This window comes from Dipodomys ordii, unplaced genomic scaffold (genome assembly GCF_000151885.1).
Source record: "Dipodomys ordii isolate 6190 unplaced genomic scaffold, Dord_2.0 Scaffold63, whole genome shotgun sequence".
Lineage (NCBI taxonomy): Eukaryota > Metazoa > Chordata > Mammalia > Rodentia > Heteromyidae > Dipodomys > Dipodomys ordii.
In genome coordinates, this window is record NW_012267279.1 from 8,448,608 (window position 1) to 8,476,197 (window position 27,590).

General features: G+C 41.2%; 1 protein-coding gene across 2 annotated transcripts in view; it reads right to left on the bottom strand.

Annotated features, from left to right (window-relative positions):
• Positions 1 to 27,590, bottom strand: part of Aak1 (AP2 associated kinase 1) — a 189,693-nt gene that overhangs the window by 25,288 nt on the left and 136,815 nt on the right. For both annotated transcript variants that reach the window (XM_013022572.1, XM_013022571.1), the window contains exons 9-16: positions 24,809 to 24,912; positions 22,329 to 22,408; positions 18,644 to 18,798; positions 15,432 to 15,781; positions 10,878 to 11,141; positions 9,906 to 10,135; positions 8,076 to 8,233; positions 6,884 to 6,982 (exon numbers count right to left, since the gene is read on the bottom strand). In XM_013022572.1, the coding sequence (XP_012878026.1) occupies positions 6,884 to 6,982; positions 8,076 to 8,233; positions 9,906 to 10,135; positions 10,878 to 11,141; positions 15,432 to 15,781; positions 18,644 to 18,798; positions 22,329 to 22,408; positions 24,809 to 24,912 (1,440 nt within the window). The remainder of the gene's footprint in view (positions 1 to 6,883; positions 6,983 to 8,075; positions 8,234 to 9,905; positions 10,136 to 10,877; positions 11,142 to 15,431; positions 15,782 to 18,643; positions 18,799 to 22,328; positions 22,409 to 24,808; positions 24,913 to 27,590) is intronic.

The following is a 27,590-nucleotide window of genomic DNA, read 5'->3' on the forward strand; positions in this document are numbered from 1 at the left end:
TAACTGGAGATAAGAGTCTCATAGACTTTACTGCCCAGGCTGGCTTTGAACCACGATCCTCAGATCTCAGCCTCCTGAGTAGCTAGGATGACAGGCATGAGCCACCAGCACCCAGAGAATTTACCATTTAATCACTCAATAGCTTAAATTACAAAGTCCAAACAGGCAGACTAAAGGGGAATGAATGCTAACAATACAGTATGATAATAAAGTATCCCTGAGATATACAATGTGGTCTATGTAACATATATAAGATATAATGAATGATTACATCAGTATATTCCTATGCTTGGACTTCTACTTCTTCCAGGGATACTGCAGCATACAAGGATCTCTTTCAGAATGTCTATAGCAATTATTGGCCATGTCACACATTTTGGCACTAGTACATGTGTATATTAGGATGTATACAGCTTTTTCTTGTGTGCCCATTATCCCCTAGAGGTTTTGGGAGGACTAAATGTTACTGTACCACTATAATGTCTAATGGCTAGACAAGAAGAAATAGAAATAATTTTTTTTTGCCTACTTCAGGGCTAGATGACCCCTAATCTCTAGACCATATCTAACACACTATTGGTAAGTACTCTCAACTTACAGAAATTTACATACCCTAGCAACTATTAGGGCTTGAAAAGATTTTAGAATTTTCTAGCACAATTTCCTTATTTTTCAGAAAAGAAAATGAAGACCCAAATTAAGAGATCAACAGTGGCTAGTCAGAAGAGCTATGGTCACAATTTAGGTCTATTTCTACTTTATCATTCTCTACATTTAATTTCAGTATCCAGCTTGCTTATTAATTAAAATTTCATTTTTCTTTCCACAAAAGCAGATTTTTTAAATGTTCTACTCAAAGCCAGTATAATAGTTTATGCCTATAATCCCAGTACTCAGGAGGTCAAGACAATAGGATTGTGGGTCTGCAACTAGCCTGGGCTACACAGCAAGATGTTATCTTAAAATAAAGTGAAACAGCTTTCTTTAAAATAATTAGAGAGTCATAAGTTGAATCTTGTGAATCCTACATCTATCTTGTCCCAACAGAGACACCTTATATAACTGTAGCATGATGTCACCAACACTATGTAATTCTACTGCCTAGCCTATTTGGTTTTGGCAGTTTTCACATGCACACTGTTTTAGTGTGCATGTATGTTAAAAGCCTGGTCCCTGGCTTAATGCTCTCAGGAAGTGGTAGAAACTTTGAGAAGTAGGGCCAACTGGAAGGTTTTAGGTCATTGGAAGTTAATCTTAGCAGGGATCACGGGATCCCAATCTATTTTTCTTCCTCTCCTTGGGCCTTGCCATGAGAATGAACAGCTGTGTTCTGCCATGTACACCCCAACATGATATGCTGCTTTGCCACAGACCCAAAGCAATGGGACAATTGACCATGGCTGACACCTCCAAAACTGAGCCCAAACAAATACCTATCAGGTATCTTGTTATAGTAACAGAATGTTGATTAACACACACCCACTTGTTTGTGTGAGTAAGCTCTTCCTCCCTCTCTCCCTCTCTGTGCCTGTTGTGAGCTTCAACTCCGTCTCCATCACTACCACCACTCAGGTCAGACACCTCTGCTCTGGTCTCCCTCAAACTCATTCCACTCATACCTGCCTCCTACATAGGTGGTAGACCATATTTACATAGCTAGACATCTCTGTCATTTTCAGTGCACCCTAAATCCTTTTTTGTTAGCCTATATGGTGCTGGGTTGAGCTTAGAAGTCCTGAGACTCAGCACCCACCACACTTAAGCGCCCTGGCCTGGGTCATCCGTTGCAGGGCAGTTTTCTTCATCTGTCTGAGCCTCAGTGTGTTGTTCATCAAACAGGCTTATCAAGGAGTCAGAGTGCCAGCATGTGTAAGTGTTACTGGAGTCATCTCTACAGGCATCTGACTCTGAATTAAATCCCCCATCTCTAAATCTACTTGTCTCTGTTTCTTGCTATCTCTAGCTGTTTCTAGGGTATGACTGTTTGGAGCTACAAGGAAATGGGTGAATTTGTTGCCCCCATCCCATCCATCCCCAAATCTCATGTTTCCTAGATAGTAGGCTGACTTGGTTTCTTTCTCATCTGCCTCCTGCCCTTTGGGAGCCCAATGCTCAGTGGCTCAGTTTCCTCTATTTCTCTTTGGTCCCTTTGGAAAGATTCCACCATTTCTCAACAGCTACCTCTGCCATCCCCAATACCACCTCCTCAGAACCAGCAAGATGAACTTTAAGAAATACAGAGCCAGGTGCTGGTGGCTCATGTCTGTAATCCTAGCTACTCAGGAAGCTGAGATCTGAGGATCATGGTTCAAAGCCAGTCTGGGCAGGAAAGTCTATGAGACTCTTATCTCCAACAAACCACCAGAAAACCAAGAGTGGTGCTGTGGCTCAAGTGGTAGATGGCAGAGTGCTTGCCTTGAGCTGAAGAGCTGAGGGATAGTGCCCAAGCCCAGAGTTCAAGCCCCATGACTGAAAGAAAAAAGAAAAAAAAGGAAAAAGAAAAAAAAAAGAAATACAGTAGTGCGAAAAGTTCAGGTAGGATTACTGGATGAATTAGAAATGTCCCCAGACGCCTAGGAAGGTGGCTCAGTGGTAGAGTGCTTGCCTCGCATGCATGAGGCCCTGGCTTTGATTCCTCAGCACCACATAAACAAAAAAAAATCCAGAAGTGGGGCTGTGGCTCAAGTGGTAGAGTGCTAGCCTTGAGTTGAAGCACTCAGGAACAGTGCCTAAGCCCAGAATTCAAGCCCCATGACTGACAAAAAAAAGAAATGTCCCCAGTCCCTGACTTGGTTGTCTCCCTCAGAGTGGCTTTGAAGATAGACGGTGCTTACTTCTATCTAGGGACCCCCAAGATGCATTTCCAAGAACTTTAAGCTAAGATGTGGAAGAGGAAACGATAACAGGTGGGAAGATGTCCAGATGTGACAGAGGGCAAAGGGAGGGACAGAGGTGTCCCTCGGTGGGCAGCAAGACAGAGGGAAGGGCTTATGTGGCATTTTGAGACCACTACTGACCATCTCCCACCATTCCCAAAGCCATGTCCTACCCAGTGACCAGTCAGTCTCAATGTCAGCAGCTGCCACCACACCCAGCTCAATGACTGGTACACCAATCTGTGAGTGAGGGGAGAGGACAGAAGGAAACATGGACACCATACTAACTCTACTCCATCCTCCCTTGCTCAGATTTCAACATCTGACTCTTGACCTATATCACTACCTCAGACACTCCTGACTTCATATCTTCCAACACTCAAACTTCCCCAGACCCTCAACCTCTCCTTGCATCTTCAACTTTCTTCAATGTGGCCTCCCAAGTTCCTCTTCAATCCCATTTCCCAATCTCTGAACTAGCCTCTCCTCATATTCTCTCAGAAACCATTACTCACTTCCTTCAACTGGTGTGAAGAGTCCTCTGTGATTCTGTCCCATGCATAGATTAGCCTGAGCATCAACACAATTGTGACACTGAACTGTACACTATGAAGAACTCCCTCCTTCCATTCCTTTCTAGGAATATCCACCCCTACACCTAGTGTTATCCTTTGCAAACCAAAGGATTTGGTTCTTACCATCTACAACTGGGCTATTATAGTAATCATTTGAATAGCTTTCTCTATAGGTAGGAGGAACAGAAGGGTTAAGTCTTGGAAATGTCTGCTTGCCTGCCTGCCTGCCTTCCTTCCTTCCTTCTTTCCTTCCCCCTTCTCTCTCTCCCCTCTGCATTCTCTCCTTTTCTTCCTTCCTTTATTGTTGGTCCTGGACTTGACCTTAGGGTCTGTCCCTGAGCATTTTTGCTCAAAGCTAGCTCTCTACCATTGTGATTCCACTTGTGGTTTTTGGTGGTTAACTGAAGATAAGAGTCTCATGACACTTCTTACCTAGGCTGTCTTTAAACTGCTTTCCTCAAATCTCAATGTCCTCAATAGCTGGGAATATAGGCATGAGCCACAGACACCAGCCCTTCTGATACTATTTTTTTTTTGGGGGTCCGGTCGTGGGCCTGAACTCTGGGCCTGGGCGTTGTCCCTCAGCTCTTCAGCTCAAGGCTAGCGCTCTACCACTTGAGCCACAGCGCCACTTCCAGCTTTTTTTCCTTTTTGCTTATATGGTGCTGGGGAATCAAACCCAGGACCTCAGGCATGCAAGGCAAGCGCTCTACCACTGAGCCACCTTCCCAGTCCCCATAAAAATGTTTAAAATATTACCTTATGTCATTCTCCCTAAACCATTATCAAATTTCTTGCTCAATTTCTCTTTTGATCTATCAGAATGTTTAAAATCAATAATCAATCTGAGCACAATTAGAATATTTACAGAAAATGGTGCCATCCTAAACTTCAAACAAAGGCAAACAAGTGAATTTCTGGGACTACATACTGTTTCATTTGGAAAGAATGAAGGTGATACAGGAAAAAAAAAAGTTTACACGCACACAAATAAAAAAATGAAATGTTCATAGAGAAATGCTAGATAAACTGAGGAAATCTGAATGCATATTATAAAGCTTGGTATCACTGATAATAAGGATTCCTGAGATATTGTTTCAACAATAGTATTTCCGCTGGGCTGTCTAGGTACAGATCTCTATTCTGTCATTCACCAACTGTGACTGCCGAGGTCAGTTGTTGTGAAATAATGCATACAATGAAGCACTTACTCAATAGGCCTAGCATGTACAATGATGCAATAGGTACTCAATGTTATTACTGTCACAATTTTTCTCTAAATGTATTTGTGGTTAGGCCTTCAAGTCCTATAAAATATACTGCCACTATTGCCTTTCAAAACAAATATAAAGGCAAGAGAAAGGTAAAACAAAAAACCAAGTATGTAAGAAAATAGTTCACATAAGTGGGACATGATGGTACACATGGTAATCTCAGAAGCAAGGTCCAAGATCAAGCCCAGGCAAAAATGGCTGTGAGCCTAGGTCACGGGAAAGAGCACTTCTGTAGCTTGCTCAAAGCTATAACATCAACCTCAGTACTACAAACACACACACAAAAGAAAACTGTTGAAATAGATAATGAAATGTAACCATGTGAGAAAATTGAGAAGCATTAAAATTGGGAGTGCTAAGCTAAATAGACAATTACAAGACCTTTGCTTTAATACTGCTGAATGCCAGCTCCTTCTATACTTTTGGCAAAAGCAATCACTTTCATTCATTCATCCAATCCATACTGAGCCAAACATTGTGGTAAATGTCTAAGATGTGGCAAGAAAGAAGACAAAGTTTCTCCCTGACCCTCCTTCCAGAAAGCTCTATCATCCCCAGGACCATAGCTGGTCATCACTCTCATGTTCTAGCTCTTTACGCATTTGGTACATCTGGTCAGACATGTGGCACAATTAAACATAAGCCTTTAAAAGTCACAAGATAAGATGACAAAACATAAAGCAAAAAATAACACAAAAATATTGTAATTACTTAATATGGAAGTGTAACTCCCAAATGATTTAAAAAAATGGTAACATTACAAGATGACTTCTAAGATCATGATGACTTCTAGATACGACATAAAACCTCTGTTTTGCCTTTTTTTTCTTACTAAGGAAACACACATCTAGGAGAAGCACTTAATTTTCAAAGTGATTAATTCTCAAAGACTATGGAAAGAAGTAGGGCAACTGCATGGAGATGCTAGAAGGACCGTATCTGCCTTACACTGGCAAATGGAAAAGCATTCCTGGAGATAGATGATCCAGCTCTCCTCAATCCCATTTGGACCCCAAATGACTTTTATTGAAAAAAATTCTCATAGTGTTAAATACTTTGATTTAAAAAAATCTTAAAAAACCTTAATAAATATTCCCCCTTGATGCTGGAGCCAGAAAGTCAATGTTCCAGCTCTTCTATTTGCTAGTAGGTAATTCTGGAAAAGAGACTCTGTGCCTCAGCCTCTTCAAGCTACAAGAACTAAAGAGAATATAACAAACTCAAAGGGTTGCTGAGAAGGTCAAACAAGATCACACTCAGCAAGGACAAGTGAGAAGTGGGGAAAGTTTACAATACACAATGTAAGAAGAGCATTCTAGGCTGGGAATGATGGTTCACACATGTAATTCCAGTTGCTCTGGAGGTATGAGTATTATTGTCTAAGGCCAGCCTCAGGCAAAAACAAGAGACTCTATCTGAAAAAAATAACTAAAACAGTTGGTGCTGTGGCTCATGCTTGCAATCCTAACTACTTAGGCCACTGAGGTCTGAGAATCATATTTCTAAGCCAGCCTGGGCAGGAAGGTCCGTGAGATTCTTTTCTCTAATAAACCACCAGAAAACCAGAAGTGACCACTGTAGCTCAAGTGCTAGTCTTGAGTTGAAGAGCTGAGGGACAGCGCCCAAGCTCAGAGTTCAAGCCCCATGACCGACCAAAAAAATCATTGCCAAGATGTTTGAATGACATCTCTATGCTAGCTCTCAGTGGTGAGATCACAGGAGATTTTAACTTTTTTCTCTATAAATGACTTATTTATATAATAAGTGTAATTTTTCTTAATAAGGGCAGAAAACACCTCTTATTACTCTATAATTTAAAACAAACTCATAAAGGCACACACTAATCACAGCTTAGTAGAGAATCAAATATCAAGAGAAAATATCTAAAACTTAGAATTCACTAAGTTCTTGCAAAGATCCTAAGAAACAAGAAAAGATCACCAGAGTTGCTTAACCTATGTCCTGGATTAGAGGGAACAAATCCAGCATCCTGCTGCTAGATCATCTAGCCACTTTAGATTCTCATCTACCTCTCTTTGACTGGACAGCTTTTGAACACTGGAGCTGTGGTTCCCAGCAAGCCACAGCTATCATATGGAGGGAAAACGATGAAAGTCACAACAGTGAGTCACACGTCTCAGGTATGTGCCACACTCACCAGAAAACGAGGAAGTGTTTGTAAAAGCATCACCTTGGGTTGACTGGAAGCCTGGAATCAAACTCTCAGCTGAGCCACCAAGCTTTTCAGGATGCTTGCCTAAAGAGACAAAACACCACTTTGTTCATTCCGGCCAAAGCCCAGGAGCATAATACACACATGTGGAGGTTCTGGGTACCTTTTGACTACTCTTCGTGCTGTGTTAAGGCAGCACCTTGGCTATTCAAAAGTCCTTGTCTAGATACTACAATAACTAAGATAATAAAGAAAATTATTAAGAATCAAAAAGTGATAATAGAACTAGTTATATATAGAAGATGAAAATAATTCTGGATATTGGCTTGCACAACATTGCTAATGTACTTAACATTACTATCAAGGAGTTTGGAGCTGGTGGCTCCCGCCTATAATCCTAGCTACTCAGGAGGCTGAGCGCTGAGGATCACTGTTCGAAGCCTGCCTGGGCAGGAAAGTCTATGAGACTCTTATCTCCAATGAAATCACAGAAAAACCAGAAGTGATACTGTGGCTCAAGTGGTGGAGTGCTAGCCTTGACCAAAAGGAGCTTAGGGATAGCCTCCAAGCCCAGAGTTCAAGCCTTGGGATGGAAGGAAGAAAGAAAGAGACAGAGACAGAGAAAGAAAGGAGGAAGGGAGGGAGGAAGGGAGGGAGGGAGGGAAGAAGGGAGGGAAGAAGGAAAGGAGGAAAGAAAGAAAGAAAGAAAGAAAGAAAGAAAGAAAGAAAGAAAGAAAGAAAGAGAAAGAAAGAAAGAAAGAAAGGAGAGAAAGAAAGAAAGGAGAGAAAGAGAAAGAGGGAGACAAAAGGAGAACACCACTCCCCTCCAAGTATGACAGTGTTTGCTACCACTGTCCAGATTTATGCCTCTGAATCTTCTCTAAAAATGTCTTCCCTAATGCTCACACTCTCTATGCTGCCTTCCACGATAGGTCAGGACTTCCTGAAAATAAAAAGATTAGCACTAGGGTAAAAGTAAAAGTTTGTGTGGGTGCATATTTTGAAATCAAGAATTTGAAGGAGAAGCTCAAACTGAGGCTGCTTATCTTAAAACTGTGGCAGAGGCACATTTTCACAAGCACATTCCTCTAGAGATAAGATTCATTCTAATTCCTGCTTATTTCTTAGCACTGGGAATTTACAACTATGAATCACAAAAAGACAAGACTTTTTTCACCTTCCCCTAGCTTGGCAAAATCTTTGTTTAGCAGTTCTTCAGCTGTGAGTTTGGAGAAATTGTCATCATCGAAGGGATTCCATGTAGAACCTTCTGATGGATTATAGACATTTTGCTGCGAGGTCCGAGGAGAGCCTGATGGGGTGGTGGTTGCAGACCTAGATAGGTTCCCACCCCCATGAAAGAAAAAGACATATAAAAGTTGAACAAAACAGAAAGGTTCAGATTGTTTTCTCTTCATTATGAGATGAAATTCTTTTCTGAGTTTAGCCATTATTTTGCATAGTGTTTTCCTAGGAGGTTTTTTCCCCACAGAAACTGAACAACTTCCATAGACATCCTTTCCACTCTGTGAAATGAGTATCTCCTTTCCTTCAGGCATCACTACTTCCTTTTTCTTGACTAGTTTTTCAGTCTTGTCTGTGAGAGCTTTCAGTTTAGGATCTCAATAAAACTTGTCCTTAGACTTGTATATCCTGTGGGAACCACAGTAACATCTTCTACAACTGGCTCATGAAGGGGACTGGAACTTCAGTCTTTTTACACTGCCTCCCACCTCCCATTAAGAGCCACTAACCATTGGCTTGGATGTAGATCAGCAGTAGTGTACTTGCCCAGCATGCATAAAGGCCTAGGTCTGATCCCCAGCATAGAAAAACACAAAAACAAAAGACCACTATCATAATTAAAGAGAAATAAAGATAGCTACCACTATTAAGTTTGTGTGTCTAGGTTTCAACCAGTTTTCTTCTAGTTTCTCTTGATTTTAAAGGTTTTTAACCAGACAGTGCATAATTCTAAAACAGCCGAGGGTCTAAAATTACATTCACTCAAAAAAAAACCCCAACAAAACCACTCATCAAAATCAGACATGGTATCTATTGCTGGGTTCACAGAAGTTGGCTAAGACAGAGTCCTGGTATTAGAGAACTCACAGGCCAGGCAGCCAGACATACAAATGATTGATAAAACAATGTGATACATGCTTGACATAAGGTCAAGACAAAATGCTCTATGAGAGGGATAGTCAAAAGAATCCATGAGCCAGGTGCTGGTGGCTCACACCTGTAATCCTACCTACTCAGGAGGCTGAGATCTGAGGATCATTGTTCAAAGCCAGCCAGGGCAGGGAAAGCTGTGAAACTCTTATATCCAATTAACCACCAGAAAACCGGAAGTGGTGCTGCGGTAGAGTGCTAGCCTTGAGCTGAAGAGCTGAGGGACAGTGCTCAGACCCAGAATTCAAGCCCCATGACCAACCAAAACAAAACAAAGAACCCATGAATATGAATATTGAAAGATAAATGTCACTTTCCAGGAAAGCTGAAGTTCCTCAAAAGAATGAGCCCTGGGCTTATCCCATGTATGTAAACAAGGCCTTGCTGAAGTAAGCAGAGAGCTCCTGCTAACAGCCTCTATGTAGTAGAGGCCAATGAAAGCTTTTCAGAATGGACAGACTTGGTTGTTCAAGAGTTTAGAATACTCTGTGGAACATAAAATGAATGAGAAAATGAAAACAATAGGCCAACTTGGAAATTAATCTTTTTTTTCCTTTATATAATTTTTTGGTGGTATTGGGATTTGACAAACTCAGGGTCCACACTGGCTAGGCAGATATGCTACTGCTAGCTATGCCTTCCAGCTCTGGGAATAGAATCTTATGATCAGTACAGTATAAGCACTAGAGACAAGCTAACAGTTCCTTACCAAACATATGCATGCACTGCCACTACATATACCTCCACATACCCACAAACTTTTCCAAAGAACAACCCAATAATCACCTAAGAAAAGCCCACAAGGTACGAACAAAGAAGCAGCACTACATACTTGGACTTATTGAGACTGGCCTCAGCTGCAGCTGCCTGGAGCAGCTGAGTTGATTTGCTGGCAGGGACCCCAAAGACTGCACTATGGGTTACGTCACTGAGAATACGTCTGTGCCCAGCACGCTGGGTTTTGGGAGATGATGGAGGAGTGAGAGATCCAACTTTCTGTCCCTGGATAGTAGGAGGTGGGGTTGTCTGAACCTTTGGCTGTTGTCTTACCGGGGCTTGAATCTGTTAGGGAGAGAGATGAAATATGTTTCAGTTCAGAAAAAAAAAAAAGGTACAGGAGAAGGAAAAGGGAAAACCAGCAACTAAGCATAACAAATAATGAGAGCTAAGGTAGGTTTATCAATAACATCCAAAAAGAAAAAATAATATAGTCTCTGACAATCGGACTGGGAAGGGCACAGTGGATCAAACTGTCCTAGGACAAGGGAAGGGATTAGTTCTAACCTTAGGTCCTTGATTAGGACCTAGGGTCCTGCTAGCTTTTCCTGCCAGCTTAATTTCACAGTGATAAAGGTTCTTGTTCTTCATCACTAGCTAGAAACATTAAACAATGAAATAAAATCCACCAGGCGTGGGGGGTGGGGGGACAACTCATATCTGTAAACCTAGCTACTCCAGAGGCTGAGATCAGAAAATCTTGGTTTAGAACCAGCCGAGGCAGAAAAGTCTGTGAGACTCCTATCTCTAAATAACAATCAAAAAGCCAGAAATGGAGCTGTGGCCTTGAGCCCAGGGCCTGAATTTAAGCCCCAGGAAAAGCAGGAGGGGGTAGGGAATCCTTCTTTCTGTATCACACTGTTCCTAGAGATATTAAGAGAATACTGTTTTAACTCTAGGATGGGAAGGCAATCTCATTCTAATTCAGAGGCCCACACACAGCTACTGCCACCTCCTTCCTGCCCATTCCCTAGCCTTGCTGCAATCTCCTCTTCCACTTTTGTGCTAAGCTCTGGATGATTCTTACAGTGGATTCCTGCACAGAAGCTGGCTGTGCAGCCGCTGCTGGCTGGGCCTGGGGCTGTGGTGCCACCACAGCAGTCTTCTGCTGCAGGGCTGCCTGCTGAGTCATTAGCTGCTGCTGATGCAGGGCTGTGGTCAGCTGTTGCTGTTGTTGCTGCTGCTGCTGCTGGTAGAAGTTCTGTATCAGCTGCTGCTGAGAGCCTCCCTGGGATGCAACAGGGAATTGAGTGATTGCTGGTTGCTGGGTTGCTGGATGTACTGCTTGGAACTAGGCACAAGTAAGCAAGAAATGAGGAAGCCAGTTAGAGCCTATCACTGAACCACATCCACAAAAGATGAATTAAGATCAGTGTTGAAGCCACCAAGAGAAAGCCTGCATAAATACTTACGATGGAAATCTCAGGGCATTAAAATAAACCCAGAAGCACCGTATATTGCCAAGTCTTATCTACTGCACTAGACTGGCCTTTTTTTTAATGTACTAGGGATTAAATCCACGGTCTTTTACATACTAGGCAAGTGTACTCCACTTGAGCTACACTGTAACTTTTTTTTTTTTTTTTTGCCGGTTGTGGGGCTTGAACTCTGGGCCTGGGCTTGGTCCCTCAGCTCTTCAGCTCAAGGCAAGCGCTCTACCACTTGAGCTACAGCACCACTTCCAGTTTTCTGGTGGTTTATTGGAATAGGAGTCTCACGGTCTCTCCTGCCCGGGCTGGCTTTGAACTGCGATCCTCAAATCTCAGCCTCCTGAGTAGCTAGGATTACAGGTGTGAGCCACCAGCGCCCGGCTTTACACTGTAACTTTTTATTTATTTTGTTTTTGAGACAAAGTCACACTGACTTTACCAAGACTAGCCTTGAACTCATGGTCCTCCGACACCTGCTTACTAAGTAGCTGGGATAATAAGCATTTTGACTTTCCAGGCCTAGCCTAAGGGATGCTATGGGATTAAACATCACACATAACTCCATGATGCAAACAAGTGACTTCTCAATCACAGAAGGAATTGTTCTTATAAAAGGGTTTTGAAGGGCTGGGAATGTGGCTTAGTGGTAAAGTGCTTGCATGAAGTCCTGGGTTCAATTCCTCAGTACCACATCAACAGAACAGGCTGAAAGTGGCACTGTAGCTCAAGTGGTAGAGTGCTAGCCCTAAGCTCAGGGACAGTGCCCAGGCATTGAGTTCAAGCACCAGGACTGGCAATAAATAAATAAATAAGGGTTTTGAAGTAGGCAAGATTAAAAGGCTGAAGCAATGATGACATTGAAAGGATAACCTCAACATTAACCTACCTGCTAAGATTCATTTCAAGGCTCTTGGAAATTATTTTGCAATAGCTCTATCTTTAGGAAACTATGACATCTTTAATCATTCAAAATATTGTTAGAAACCAGTGGCTCACACCTTTAATCTTAGCTACTCAGGAAGCGGAAACCTATAAGATTGTGGTTTGAAGCTAGCCAGCTCAAGCAGAAAAAGACTTCATCTTCAAATCATTAGCAAAATGCTAGACTGAAAGTATGGTTCAAGAGGCAGAGTGGTAGCTCTGAGTAAGAAAGCACAGTGAATATGTGAGGCCCTGATTTCAAGCCAAGTATTGGTTAAAAAAAAGCAGAGGGAAAACTGGGAAAGAGTGAGGAAAGAGGTGACAGTGTTCAAAACGAAATGTACTCTTTACTTGACTTATGTAACCTTTATAATAAAAACAATTTTTTTTGGAGGGTGCTGGTCCTGGGGCTTGAACTTGGGGCCTGGGCACTACCCCTGAGCTTCTTTTGCTTAAGGCTAGTGCTTTGCCACTTTAGTCACAGCTTCATTTCCAAAATTACTTTTAAGAAAGAAAATAAATAAAACTGGAAAAAAATCAAAGCATTCAGCACATTCTAAAACATTTTTACGGTTTCTTGTAACAGTACTCTCACGATGTGCCAAGGCTAACCTCAAAATATCAAAATATCTTCCTCAAAATATCCTCCTGCCCCAGCCTTGCAGCCTTCCTGGGAGTACAGATTGTAAAGGTACCTGGGTTTGTGGCACTTCTATGTGTTTCCTTAATCCTTGATGCTGGGGAGTTTGAGCTCAGCATACAAACAAAGCTCAAAATATGGATCTGCTGATAAACTAAAGTCAAAATCTTGTCTTGGAAAATCCCAAATATTGTTCTTTCTTCCTTTCTTGAACTAATTGGGAGGTTACTACTATTTGTCTACTGATACAAAATTAAAGGATTAGCAAAAAAATATGTTAAAATAACGCTGTCTATTTCTAACAGCAAGATGCTGAAAACAACCCAAGTTCTATCAACAGGAGAATGAATGAACTATATTATGTTCTGAAGGGTATCAAATGGACATGACCAAGCTGTAAACAGGAATGAGGGCTAGCTCTATATAAGTTAGAGGAGGAAGAATTTTTTTTTTTTGGGTCCAGTCGTGGGGCCTGAACTCTGGGCCTGGGCACTGACTCTCAGCTCTTCAGCTCAAGGCTAGCACTCTACCACTTGAGCCACAGCGCCACTTCTGGCTTTTTTCTTTTTGCTTATGTGGTGCTAAGGAATCGAACTCAGGGCCTCATGCATGCAAGGCAAGCGCTCTACTACTGAGCTACCTTCCCAGCCAATGAATTTTTTTGTTGTTGCTCTGGTCCTGGGGTTTGAATTTAGTGCCTGCGCACTGTCCCTGAGCTTATTTTTTTTTTTTTTGCTCAAGGCTAGAACTTTACCATTTGAGCCTCAGCTTCACTTCTAGCTTTTTGGTAGTTTATTGGAGATAAGAGTCACAGACATTCTTGTCTGAGCTGGCTTCAAATCAAGATCCTTAGATCTTAGCCTCCTGAATAGCTAAGATTATACAAGTGTGAGCCCAGCAAAGGGGAAAATTTTTTTTATAAATTCTTTCAAACTATATAAATATTTTTACATATTCATAATACAAACCCTGCCAGACACTGGGAGCTCATGCCTGTAATCCTAGCTACTCAGGAGGCTCAAAGCCAGCCTGGTCAGGAAAGTCCACAAGTCTCTTATCTCCAATTAACCACCAGAAAAACCAAAAGTGGTGCTGTGGCTCAAAGTGGCAGAGCAAAAAGAGCTCAGAGACAGCCCTTAGGTCCCAAGTTCAAGCCCCATGAAGGAAGGAAGGAAGTAAAGAAAGGAAAGAGAAAGAGAGAGAGAGAGAAAGAGTGGGAGGGAGGGAGGGAGGGAGGGGCTGGGAAGGTGGCTCAGTGGTAGAGTGTTTGCCTTGCATGCATGAGGCCCTGGGTTCGATTCCTCAGCACCACATAAGCAAAAAGAAAAAAAGCCGGAAGGGGCGCTGTGGCTCAAGTGGAAGAGTGCTAGCCTTGAGCTGAAGAGCTGAGGGACAGTGCCCAGGCCCAGAGTTCAGGCGCCATGACCGGACGCAAAAAAAAAAAAGAAAAGAAAGGAAAAAAAATAGAGCCCCTGTCTTTTGCCATCTCTAGACAATTAATGCAGTAGGCAATGCTCAACAATGGCTAGTAGGCTCATGAAGAAGCCTAGAAACATTATATTAAGTAGATAATACCTAAACACACTGAGTGGTCTTAATATTATTTTTTCAAAAAAAGGACAATCAGACATCATAGGCCTTGTGATATGTGTGATAAAGAATGGAGAACTGCCAGATTGAATGTTGAGTAGGCCACAAGAAATCCCAGTTTACAGAGAAGATGAAGGATGACAAATTATACCATTTCCAGAATGTAGAAAGTTCCACAGAATAACCAATACATTTTCTTAAAAAAAAAAAAAAAGTTGCCCAGCACAAGTGGCTCATTCCTTGTATTCTACTTACTCAGTAATCTGAGATCTTTAGATCAGGGTTCAAAGCCAGCCCAGGCAATAAAGTCTGTGAGATACTTATTTTCAATTAAGTATCAAAAAGCTGGAAATAGTGCTGTGGCTCAAGTGGTAGAGTGCTAACCTTGGGCAAAAGAGCTCAGAGACAGTACCCACGCCCTGGAAGTTCATGCCCTAAACTGGCGCGCGTACACACACACACACACACACACACACACACACACACACACACACACACACACACACGATGGCAAAGGAAATAAAGGAGGGAGAGGGGATATAAAAACATAAAAATAATGGCAAATGAATGTGTTCATAATAAAAATATGTATAAAAGTATTTTTTTAAAAAATAATGGAAAAAGCATACTTTAACAAAATATAACACATAAACCTTGTTTGGATCCTGATTTCACCAGGTCAACTTAAATTAGGAGACATGAGAAATAAATACGCTTGGATATTTGATGGAAATAAAATTTCCTCCACCAGTCTGTCCTTAGAAATCAGCTCCTTTGCTAGATTCCTCAAGCAGGGTGAATTTTCTATGGCCTGAGAAGAACATTGAAAGGGGTGCAAGTGATCAATTCACTCCACAGGGCTTTAGTATTGACATCCAAAAAAAATAACAGTCAGTGACTGTTAATCCAGCATTTTCCAAGGCAGAGACTTGTCCTAGGTGGTCCTTTTCACAGTCATGACTCCACTATACAAGCATGGGTCAAATCTAGATTGCCTTACCTGCTGAGTCTGGGCCTGCTGCTGTGGCTGCTGTTGCTGCTGCTGCTGGTAAAAAGTGCCTGCTGCTTGCTGTGGTGGTGGTGGCTGCTGTGGTTGTGGCTGTGACTGTTGTGGTGGTTGCTGCTGTTGCTGCTGCTGCTGCTGCTGCTGCTTGAGGAAGAGCTGCTGCTGGTGTTGGGGCGTGGCCTGGGCCTGAGAGGGCAGACCCTGGGCCTGGGTGGAAGGCATCTGCTGGGCAGTGGGAGGAGCCTGTGGCTGCTTGTGCTGAGACTGTGGCAGAGGCTGACTTGGTGGGGGTTGGGCTTTTGGTTGGGGAACACTGGCCAAAAGGCCAGGCTGAGTGCTGGCTCCTGCAATGAGAATAAACTGCATGTAAGGACTTGAAACTCTTACAGAAAGAACAGCTTTCTGATTTGATAACCAGGCAGATTATCCCAAGATCCAGGTGCTCCTGCTTCCCTGTTTTACCTGGTAAATCATTCCATCTTCTGGCTAAATTATGTGCTTCAAATTTTTCAAAACAGAATTCAACAGTAAGTTAAACTACATACACACACACATACTCACACACTCACACACACACACACACATAGAGTAAAGGTGTGTACAGAGGGGTTACAGTTACAAAGTCAGGTAAATGAGTGGATTTCTTTTTGAACAGCATCACCCCTTCACTTGTTCTCTCCCAGTTTTTCCCTCCTATCCCCACCCACAAGTTGTATAGTTTATTTTCAACACAGTGTTAGTATCTCTGCCTACCCTTTCAACAAGGCAAAAGAGAAAGAAATCAAAAACTGCAACAAAGAAATAAAAACATAAAACCTCTTGTTTCCATTTCTTGGAGTTCATTTTGATAAATATTATTTTATATGATCATATGCACTTAGCTATTGAGCCTTTGTGATCCTCTCCTAGGAATGTCCTCATTTGGTTTCATGGTGTAAATGTTTAGAGACCTGTATAGTTTATCATGTCCCACTGTATTTTTTTGTTTTTTACCATCCAGTGTGTTGCCTCCTTTACAAAATCTTCTCTATCATCCTGTTTGGTCAGCATATCTACAGTCAGCTGATCTTTGATGCTACTTTGTACATAAACACATCTTTATACCAGTTGACATACAACACAGCAATTTTTGGGTTGTTGTTTTTTTGTGGGGTTTTTTGGGCAGTTTAGGGGTTATATTCAGGGCCTTGTACTTGCCATGCATGGATCTACCATTTGAGTCACACCACTAGTCCTTTATGTTGTAGTTATTTTTGGGATAGGGTCCCAAAATCTTTGTCTGGGCTGGCCTGGACTGTGATTCTCTTGTTTATGCTTCCCACATAGCTTGAATGATAGTTGTACACCAGCATTCTCACTTACTAGTTGAGATGGGGAGTCTCACTAACTTTATATTCCCCAAGCTAGCCTTAAAATTTGATCTTCCCAATATCCATTTCCCAAGTAACTGGAATTACAGCCATGAACCACCACATCTACACTGACATTTTATGTGTAATTTATACAACTCCCACCTGGATGTCCAGCTATGAGTAGATGGTAACTAAATCTACCCAAAGCAGATTTCTAGTAGAAGTGATGATTATATTCAATTATTTGATATTCTCTATCAATATACTTTATAAAGCAGAGTTCATTTATTTCATGAGAAACAGAATGGCAGAACAGAAATGTGAGATACTTCAAGAGATAAAAGATTAAATTAAGAATATTCTTGTCAAATTATTCCTATCTGCAGATGATATGATCCTGTACTTAAAGACCCTAAAGACTTCCCCAAATCTCTCAACTCTGACATTTTTAATAAATAGTAGGATGCAAAACCAACATTAAAAAATCAAGAACTTCTCTATATACCAATAATGAACAGGCTGAAAAAGAAATTATGAAAACAAACACTATTTTTAATACCTCAAAATACTTACATACCTAGGAATAAAGTTAATTAAGGAAGTGAAAAACTGCTATAATGAAAACTATAAAACATGTATGGTTATATGTACTTGCCATCTCAGCTATGAAAGGAAGCACAAATAAGGGAATCATGGTCCAAGCTAGTCTGGGTAAAAAGCAATACACTAACTCCTAAATAACCAACACTTGAGTGGCTCCATTGGTAGAAAGCTTGCATAGGCCTGAGTCCAAACCCCAGTATTGTCAAAGGAGAGAAAGACAGACAGACAGACAGACAGACAAAGAAATAGAGAAAGAACTTCAAAACACTAAAGAAACAGAAGAAACTTAGAATATAAAGATTCCACAAGGCCATGAGTTGGCAAAATACTGTGAAAATGGCTTTACTATCAAAAGCAGCCTACAGATTCCACATGGTCCCCATAAAAAATCCAACTCTATTTCTTTTTTTTTTGGGTCCGGTTGTGGGGCCTGAACTCTGGGCCTGGGCGCTGTCCCTCAGCTCTTCAGCTCAAGGCTAGCGCTCTACCACTTGAGCCACAGTGCCACTTCTGGCTTTTTTCTTTTTGCTTATGTGGTGCTGAGGAATCGAACCCAGGACCTCATGCATGCAAGGCAAGCACTCTACCACTGAGCCACCTTCCCAGCCTCCAACTCTATTTCATAGAACTAGAAAAATCAAGGGGCTGGGCACTGAACACACATGTAATTTCAACTACTCAAGAGGGTAGAGATCTGAGGATCAAGGCTGAAGTCAGTTTGGGTAGACAAATCCAAGAGACTCTTATCCAACTGACCAGCAAAAAAGCCAGATGTAGAAGTGTAACCTCAAGTGGTAGAGCACTAACCTTGAGAGAAAAAGCTAGGGGAGAGCATCCTGTCCCTGAGTTCAAGCCCCAGTATCAGCATATAAAAATAGAAAAAAAAGAGGGGGAGGAGGGAGGCTGGGAAGGGATGTGAAGGGTAAACAAAGGAGGAGGCTGCAATGCTTGGTAAGAAATGTACTCATTACCTTGCTCCTGTAACTGTAATCCCTCTGTACAGTATTTTTACAATTAAAAAAAAGTATTTAAAAAAAGAAAGAATGAATGAAAAAGAAAGAACAGGCTCAGTGGATTCAGAGATCCACCTGAGTATAGAATGAGAGATCTCCCCTTTTATAGCCATTTCTATACTATTTGAACAGCTGTACCCCATTATTCCTATGTGCCTTTGGATTCCCTTCCTAAGATAAAAGTAGGCTTTCCAACAGTTCTATAACAAAGACCTGAAACCCAATCTAATTTACTAACCTGCAGCCTGAGGTAGGGGCTGAACTGTGGCCCTCTTCCGAGGTGTCAGGGCTGGCTGGATGGGAAGGATTCCTGGGTTTGGCTGAGTCTGCCCAGCTTTTGGCCTCTGGCGGGGTGCAATTGAAGTCTCTGTGGTGGGAATGGGGTCTGTCAGTCTATAAAAGGAAAGAAAAAGAGAGAGAGAGAGAGAGAGAAAATATTCCTATTACACAGTGTAATACAGGAGAGGAGTGAGCAGCGTATGTGATAATTTCTTCTCAACACTCTTCCCAATCTTTCAGATATCTGCTTGATCAACACTTCCCCAAAAGATGTATGGCATTACAACATGTCTTGGAAAAATAAAATAAAATGCTTGGTAGGCAAATAAAAATTTAGCACCCTAACCCAAATCTGTTTGATTTCTTTCCAACAGAACTTACTCTGTGTGAATGGGCATGGTGAATCTCATTGAGAACCTTCTATAGAATACAATGCTTCTCAGGCTTATTCTACCCACCTTTTTACTAACTACATTCTAGTATTTCCCAGATATAGTTTAGGAAATAATACAAAAAAAAAAAAAAACAGCTGGGTAGTAATGGCTGTAGGCGCAATGAGCTGGTGGCTCACTGGCCTGTAGCTACTCAAGAGACTGAGATCTGAGGATTGCAGTTCAAAGCCATCCAGACCAGGAAAGTCCAAGAGACTCTTATCTCTAATTAACTCCACAAAATCTGGAAGTGGAGCTGTGGCTGAAGTGGTAAAGCACTACCCTTGAGAGCACAAAAGCTGAGGAACAGTGCCCAGGCTCTGAGTTTAAGCCCCAGGTGTGACACAAAAGAAAATAATACAAAGGGCTTGAGACAGGTAGTTTTCAGATATAACTTAGGGCTAATTGTCAAAATGGTTTCTCTATAATGAAAAGCATGCAATGAACAAATCCAATATAAAAACTAAGGAATAGTAAATAATCTAAGATAAAAGAATTTAAATTGGGTATGTGTCAAGAGTATCATTTTCTTAAAAACAGCAACTCTTGCTAGGCACCAGCACCTCATGTCTGTAATCCTAGTTACTCAGGAGGCTGAGATGTGAGGATTGTAGTTTGAAGCTAGCCTAGGCAAGAAAGTTCATGAGACTCTTCAATAAAGCATCAGAAAAGCTGGAAGTGGAGCTGTGGCTCAAGTGGTAGAGCACTGTCCTTGTGCAAAAGCTCAGGGAAGTAACCCAGGTCCTGAGTTCAAGCCTCAAGATTGGCATAAACGATTTCTTTTCGCCATAGTAATACCCTAGGTTTAGGGTTGCCCAGAGTAAAAATCACATAGAATTGCCTCTTCTGCAGTCAGGTGTGGTCATGTGTTTACATGGAATGAATAAAGCCTTACACAGGATGAAAATACACTGCTATGTGGCAGTTTCTAGAAGCCATAGGATATAACTGGTTCATGTTCTTTGCCTCTCTATTTCCTTTGGTTATTCCTTAATCTTGCTGCTTTGAATATGGCTGTTGTAACAATGATCTAGGAGAACAGTGGATATATACAGAGATGGTAGAGTGATGTGCTTAAAGAAATCTGGGTTACAGAGATTTTGTGGAACAGAACTGCTATACTGGTTCTGGCCTACTTACCTTCAAACTTTGTTTACGTGTGAGAAAAAAATAAATATCTATCTTCTATAAGCTATGATAATTTAGGACTCCCTATACCAGCCAACTCCAATGCAAACTAAGAGAGAACTACTATGGTGTACTTGCTAAAGCCCAGGTGCTGATTTCCATTTATATTAGTCCAGGCTTAGATCAGAGCCAAGTGTTCTTTGAAATGCACTTTAGGAGTATAATTGAGGTTAAGGCCAAAATAAACAAGATTCATGAGCATTTCTAAAACATGTCTGGCCTGAGCTTCAGGAATGCCCCTTCTAGACTCAGAAATTTATCAGCGGGCTGGTCATTACCAGGGGCTAGTAATCTTTTTTCTGCCAAGACCATTTGGGTATTTATAACATCATTTCTGAGTCATATAAAATTATCATTGCAGAGCTATGGGCAGCCAAGGAAAACCATACATGTCTGTCCTGTGGTATATAAATGGTCCAAAGTTCCTCACCCCCCCTCCCCGTTATATGGTACTTTTATAAAGAGCAAAGAACTGCTAATTTAAAAATGATCACATTTGGAATGCTATAATCTGGAGAAGGAAAGTGGGAGGAGGAAATGGAACAGATGCTGGAGAATAGGAGAAAAGTATATGAAAGTCAAAGCCCAAGGTAGAGATAGGGAAACAGACTTCTGTGGAAATTTAAATGTGAGCACTGGTCTTTATAAATTCACATTGGTCTTCTCTTGAGAGTAACATCTTTTGACGTGGGATTTGGAATGACAGCTCCCCACTAACTGTATAATAGACATATTATTTAACATCTTTCAGCCTTGAGTCTCTTATATGCATATTCACTGATAATTATGAATTAAACTGCAGTGTCCAAAATATTTATGTTTGTAAGGACCTTTTCCAATATGTGTGCTTTGTGGGAAAATACATCCTTGCTCAATCTTTATATATATCACATTTGGGCCTTCTAAAAGATGACTATAAATCCAAAGGAATGAACTAATTAAATCAGCCTCCAAGAAGTGAGCATGGTAGAATTACTATAAGAAACTAAGAGACCAGAAAGTAACAATTTTTGCTTGTTAAGTTTACTAAGTTTATTGCATTATTTTAGACTCATATCAGGAATAACTCAAGACAGTAAGCATTCTATAAATACTGGAGATTTTTTTTAATATAAAAGTTACTTTACTATTCTATTCTAATTCACATTCCCATCTAGGGTCCTTTGTTGAGAGTTTGCTGCTAACATTTCCTCTGAGAGGATGGTAGAAAAAGGAAGGCACAAACATCTTCTGGGTCACCTTACGATTTTGCCATCTGATGAAAATACCTGGCAGAATTTCAGCTACCGGGGGATGAACAAATCCCAGACGCTATGTTCCAGAAATCCATGCTGAGTTTTCTGAGGCCCTGCTTTTCACAGGTCTCTTCCGGCTCTAATGTTCTAGTTGCAGGGATTCCAGAATGGATGGGGCTCTGCCAGATGACTCTGGTATGAGGATCGCCCAACACCTTTGGTTAACCTTCCTGAAGTTTTGTTGTAATGTGTCACTTCACCCCATCCCTCTCAACTGCCTAACAGTTCTCCCAGCCTTTCACGGCCCCCTCCTTATTCTCTCTTTGAGGCAGAGAGATATAGAACATCTTTGCTTATTCAATCTTTTCTTGTTGGTACAGGATGTCATTCACTAAGAGTCTTTTTGCTTTCACTTGTTTGATTTCTAATGGGGTCCTAAGAGTAAAAAGGAAAGAAAGTTGATGAAGTGGCATGGGGAACATGCCTAACCATAAACCAGGACACATGTTAGGACACACTGGTAGTAACATGTAAAGTGTGCCATTGCTTCATGTGCCTATTCCCATGCAAGAGAAACAGCTGCAGGTTTCTTGATTCTCATTCAAATATACACACAGAATTTTATTATATTTATATTATCATTCCCAAGAGCACTTCTGTGTAGGGGACACAGCTTGCCTTTCTGATCTGTGTAGCCCCTGGTCTTGATAACCTAGGAATCAAGAGACACAGGCATCTTCCCTCTGCAGGCACCCCAAACAAAATGCATGCTCACAAGGGCATTTCTTACCTGGCCTTTGGCTGGGTCTTTTTTGCAGCTGCCTCACTGGCTTTCACAGGTTCAGGAAGTTTTGCAGGAATGGGAGAATTCTAAATGAAGGGCAGTGGGGGAGGGGAAAAAAAGACACCATAGATTTCTTCATACAAGAATGACTGGGCTGATGAAAGTACATTACATCTGAGTGTCTTTAATACAACTTCCAGGCACTGATCCTCCTGTTAAAAGGAAGATAAGTTAACCAAATGCACTATCAGAGTCAAGGAACCCAAGTGTCCAAGAAAAGGAGAGAGCGATTCAGTGACCACTCTCTGTGGTCACTGCCCCAGGCTGAGCTCACTGAGCTTTGCCCTTGGTTCCCTTCCCTTCTCTTCCTACTGCAAAGCTTAGAAGTGATGTCATAAAAGGAATGGGAAAGGGATTTTTTTATGTGTGTGTGTGTGTATATATATATATATATATACACACACACATATATACATATATATACACACACACACACACACACATATACATATATACATACACACACATATATTCAAGCTCTTAGCTACATATTAGAGAGGTTAGAGCTGATGCTAGTGCAAACCAGGAGGCTCTTTATTTTCTAGTGAGAACACTGCTGAGAACACTGACTACCAGTGTATTCTGTTATTGAGTCAGCACCTCTTCCCAATACAAGAGGTACTACTCAACCCACAAACCAAGTGGAGTCCTTCTAGCTTGGATTCTGCACCATCCAATATTACTTTTTCTTCTATTCTTCATGCCAGTACTGGAACTTAAGCTTAAGGCCTGTGTGTGCTGTCCCTTAGCTTTTTGTTCATGGCTGGCATTTTACCAGCTGAGCAAAAGCCCCACTTCCAGCTGTGTGTGTGTGTGTGTGAGAGAGAGAGAGAGAGAGAGACAGACAGACAGACAGACAGACAGACAGACAGAGAGGGGGAGGAGGGGGAAAGAGAGATGGAGAGGTAAGGGGAGGGAGAAAGAGAAGGAAGGGGGGAAGAAGGGAAAGAGAGGGAGGGGAGAGGAAGAGGGAGAGAGAAGGGAAGGTTGGGAAGGGGAGGGGGAGAAGGATAGGGTGTGTGTTTTCCTGGCTAACTGGAGGTTAAGAGTCTCATGGACTTTCTTGACCAGGCTGGCAACAAACCACAACCCTCAAATCTCAGCCTCCTGAGTAGCTAGGATTATGGGCACAAATCTCTGGCACCTGGCAATACTGTTTCTTGAGGGAGCACTAGCTAGCTTGGAACCACCATTCCTGTAAATAAGAGATCACCATTCCTGACAACCAAATGACATGATTCTTGTCAAGTTTATCTTTTATTACTAGTTATTCGTTTGAATGCTTCTGGTTCCTTATGAATGGGAAAGTGACCCATAGAAGAAAACATGATCATAGTTACTACACAGGCTACTTCATATCAAACTAGGAAAGTTGACAAACAAAATACTGGCTATAGCATTGGCTTTTTAGGAGGTTCTCTTATTTTCTCATGCCATCAGGAGGGAAGAATTTCTGCTAGAAAACTTCCAGACTTCCCCCTCATCAAGCATTCCTCTCCCAACAGAGAAAGCAAAGTTCTGACTAATAATGAAGAAAAATTTATCTCATTTTGTTCACTCTTACCTTCTTTCCTTTCAGGAAGAACCTACCTGCAGGAATTAAGCATCTCACTCATATGAATTGAATGTTAAAGGGCATGACTGATCAAGCTATATGTTCTGACTCAATCTTATTAGTAACAAAACCATCTGTATGTCTCATATATTCAATATGCCAGCACTCTTGAGCCTAAAAATGGCATTCAAAGTCCACTGTTGGAAAAAAACTAACAAGAATATTTTAGATTAGCATCTATTAGACTGTCTAGTAATAAAATATTCAAGAGAACTGGGGTCATAATATGTTATGAAAAGGTATTAATAATATTATAAAAGGGTGTTTGCAAAGCATTTTACTCAGAAAACTCTTGAGTGTGGAGTTTAGGACCCTGAAGTACAGAAAACACTTCAGGGTCTACTTAGTGTGAGGAAGGCAGAAAAAAATTAGTGTGCGTCATAGATGGCCAATGATGGAGGCAGAATTAAGAAAACTCTGCTGCAAGGAAGAAGGACAGACAGAAGAGGCTGAGCTGCAGCAGGCCTAGCTCATGTCCAGAGTCCATACCTAAGCACTCTAAAAGTTTGACAAGGAACTTGGCTCTTGGTGAGCTGTGCAAGTTGACAAGGCATGAAGTTGGTCAGTCTCCAATCAAAGCTCTCAATCCCTAGAGATTTTTAAAAATTGTTGTTCAGTGTAATTGTCTAGATTTTATAATTAAATTCCAAGGGAAAATTGGATTTCCTATATAGTTATCTTTGCCTGAAGCCCCATAGCAGATAAAGTAAAAGATACCTATATTCATTTAAAGCAGCTGATCAACACCTCATGAACTCAAAATGACAGTCTGATCATGTTTACTTTCCTTTAAGAGTCACTATTCACGTACCTGTACATTCTGAATTGGGCATTCTTTCTTGAGTAGTTTAAATGAGAAGTAGGAGACCTGGTAAATATCCGGCCTTTTGTCAGGGTCTGGTTCCAACATATACCCTAAGACAAACATATGTGAACTTACTTCATAATATCCTAACAATAAGTACATTAGCTATTGAAGTGCATATACACTGCCATGTACAGCCTAGGTTCAAACTCTCAATACAGAAATAACTACCTTCATATGAGTCTTAAGACAGTTATGTAGCTTTCTTGATTTATGCTCTCATTGAACAAATGATTCCTCTTGGTAAGTGTAAGCAAAACCCAAACATCATGAATGTATTTTTGTAGAAAAATATAAATTAACATATAAAGAAGCACTTTAATTGTGGTCCACAGACTACTTGTTTAATTTCCAAGTACTTTAAACTGGCCTCTCTGAAGCTGGAAAACCCTCAGAAAAAGTCTCTGAAATACACAGTGAAGTGAATTTGCCTACTGCTTACATAATAACTGAATGCTTGAGACAGTAAGCTCAGAAACAGCAGTGAGACTGTAGCTTTGGAAGGACAAAAGCAGAGGATGTGGGCGGAAATGCAGAGAAAAAGGCAGGTTAGGTGGGAGAACGGTGTGAGCAAAGATGAACTTGGAAAGGGCAATAATGAATGCTCTGCTGCATGGAAACCGGAGTCCAAAGTGCCAAGTAGAGATATGACTGGCTATGTGGGATGGAACCAGAATATGAAGGATCCTAAACACCATTCTAAGCATTTGGGCCCTATTGTGGGACCACTGGAAAGTCATTCAAGTTTATTTAACAGGACTGTTTTCTAAGAATGATCTGGCAGCATGGGTGTGTTGGAGAGAATGAGCTGACAGAGTCTGTACATACTTGGGTGTCATTGATAGGAATCAAGAAAATCAATTCTATAGTAAAAACTTATGAAAAAGGAAGAAGAAGAGGGACAGACTGAGGAGGAAGAGAAAGAGGAGGGAGATTATTAATCAGGTTAGGAAACCTTGCTAGCCAGATCCCTCCCCCCAATTTTTTTTTTTTTTAATTTCATCCATCCAGACTACAACGGTCACATCACTGAGATAAGCTAAAAAGCAGAGAAGGGAATCTTATATTGAAGGTAAAAGAAAGAAGGATAAATAAGAACAAATCAAATTTTAGGCCTGTAGATTCAAGGTACAATCTTCAAATAGTGTAAAACTAAATAAGAGTTTAGGAAAGATGTCAGTGATGCACAGTCACAATGAACCATTTTGTCCCAAAATAAGTTTATATAATTACAAATTTACAAAATTATTAAACATCAATTTTTTTTTTGGGTCCGGTCGTGGGGCCTGAACTCTGGGCCTGGGCGCTGTCCCTCGGCTCTTCAGCTCAAGGCTAGTGCTCTACCATTTGAGCCACAGCACTACTTCCGGCTTTTTTCTTTATGCTTATGTGGTGCTGAGGAATCGAACCCAGGGCCTCAGGCATGCAAGGCAAGCGCTCTACCACTGAGCCACCTTCCCAGCCCCAAACATCAAATTTTTTAAATCTCATTTAAACATCTGTGATTCTTCTAAAACAATCCTAATGATGTCACATTCCATTCCTTTGAATACCTTCTCTGCCTCCTCATTAATAAATGGACAAAGGTGGTTGATCAAATTGGCACAATGGAAGACGCGATCACTTAAGAGCTGCACCTGTGTTAACTTCAGTAGGCTACCTGTACTTTCTTAGTTTGATTTCCTCTTGTGCCTAATAGGAATAACTACACATATAATACACATTTTAATAATTAGATGAGGGCACAAGAAAGCTCTCAACATACCAGATGTTCAGTATACCTCACATCTAATGCTGTTTTTTTTCCCAGTGCACCTAGTTCCTGAACCAGGTTGCTCAGGATTTATGATTCATAATGGTTAAAACTTAGATGCTGATTGGCCAATGTTTTTGAAAGATGATTTAAAATTTTTGGATTTTTAGCATTTTAGTATGGAGTCTTGTACAAAGATGACTTATTTTACCATCTGGCTAATGGATGTTAGTACATATGCTTGCTATGATAGCACAAAAATGTGGGAAATCTTACAACTATTATAAATAAAGTATTTGGTTTGGATGCTTGTTATAAAAACCCAACGATTAACCTAAATGAGAGGAAAAACCTGGTTCCATGGAGTTATATGGTGTTAATTATGTATTCATTCCAGCCAAGGCACTGCAATCATTTTCATTTGAGTTGCTTCCAATTTTGCAAAGATGAATTTCTTATCACTTGATGAGTCAGCTAGACTCTCTTGGTACCAGAGCTTTCACATAGATTGCAACAGAACACAAAAGTACTGTATTGCTCAAAGCCACATTAGGATTTATACTCATGTAGCTGGCCCAGGTGTGATACAGGGTGATACAGGGTATATATTTCTAGCAAAAAGACCCACACTCTAGGCACCATTATACTATGTTTGCGCTCCCAACTATTGTTAACTGATTTCTTTTTTTCTTTTTTTTGGGTCCTGTCGTGGGGTCTGTACTCTGGGCCTGGGCGCTGTCCCTCAGCTCTTCAGCTCAAGGCTAGCGCTCTACCACTTGAGCCACAGCGCCACTTCTGGCTTTTTTCTTTTTGCTTATGTGGTGCTGAGGAATCGAACTCAGGGCCTCAGGCATGCAAGGCAAGCACTCTACCACTGAGCCACCTTCCCAGCCCCTGTTAACTGATTTCTTTATGTCTGCATCCAATCCATTACTCAGGGAATCGAATCACTTTATCCTGCAATTCATTCCTAAT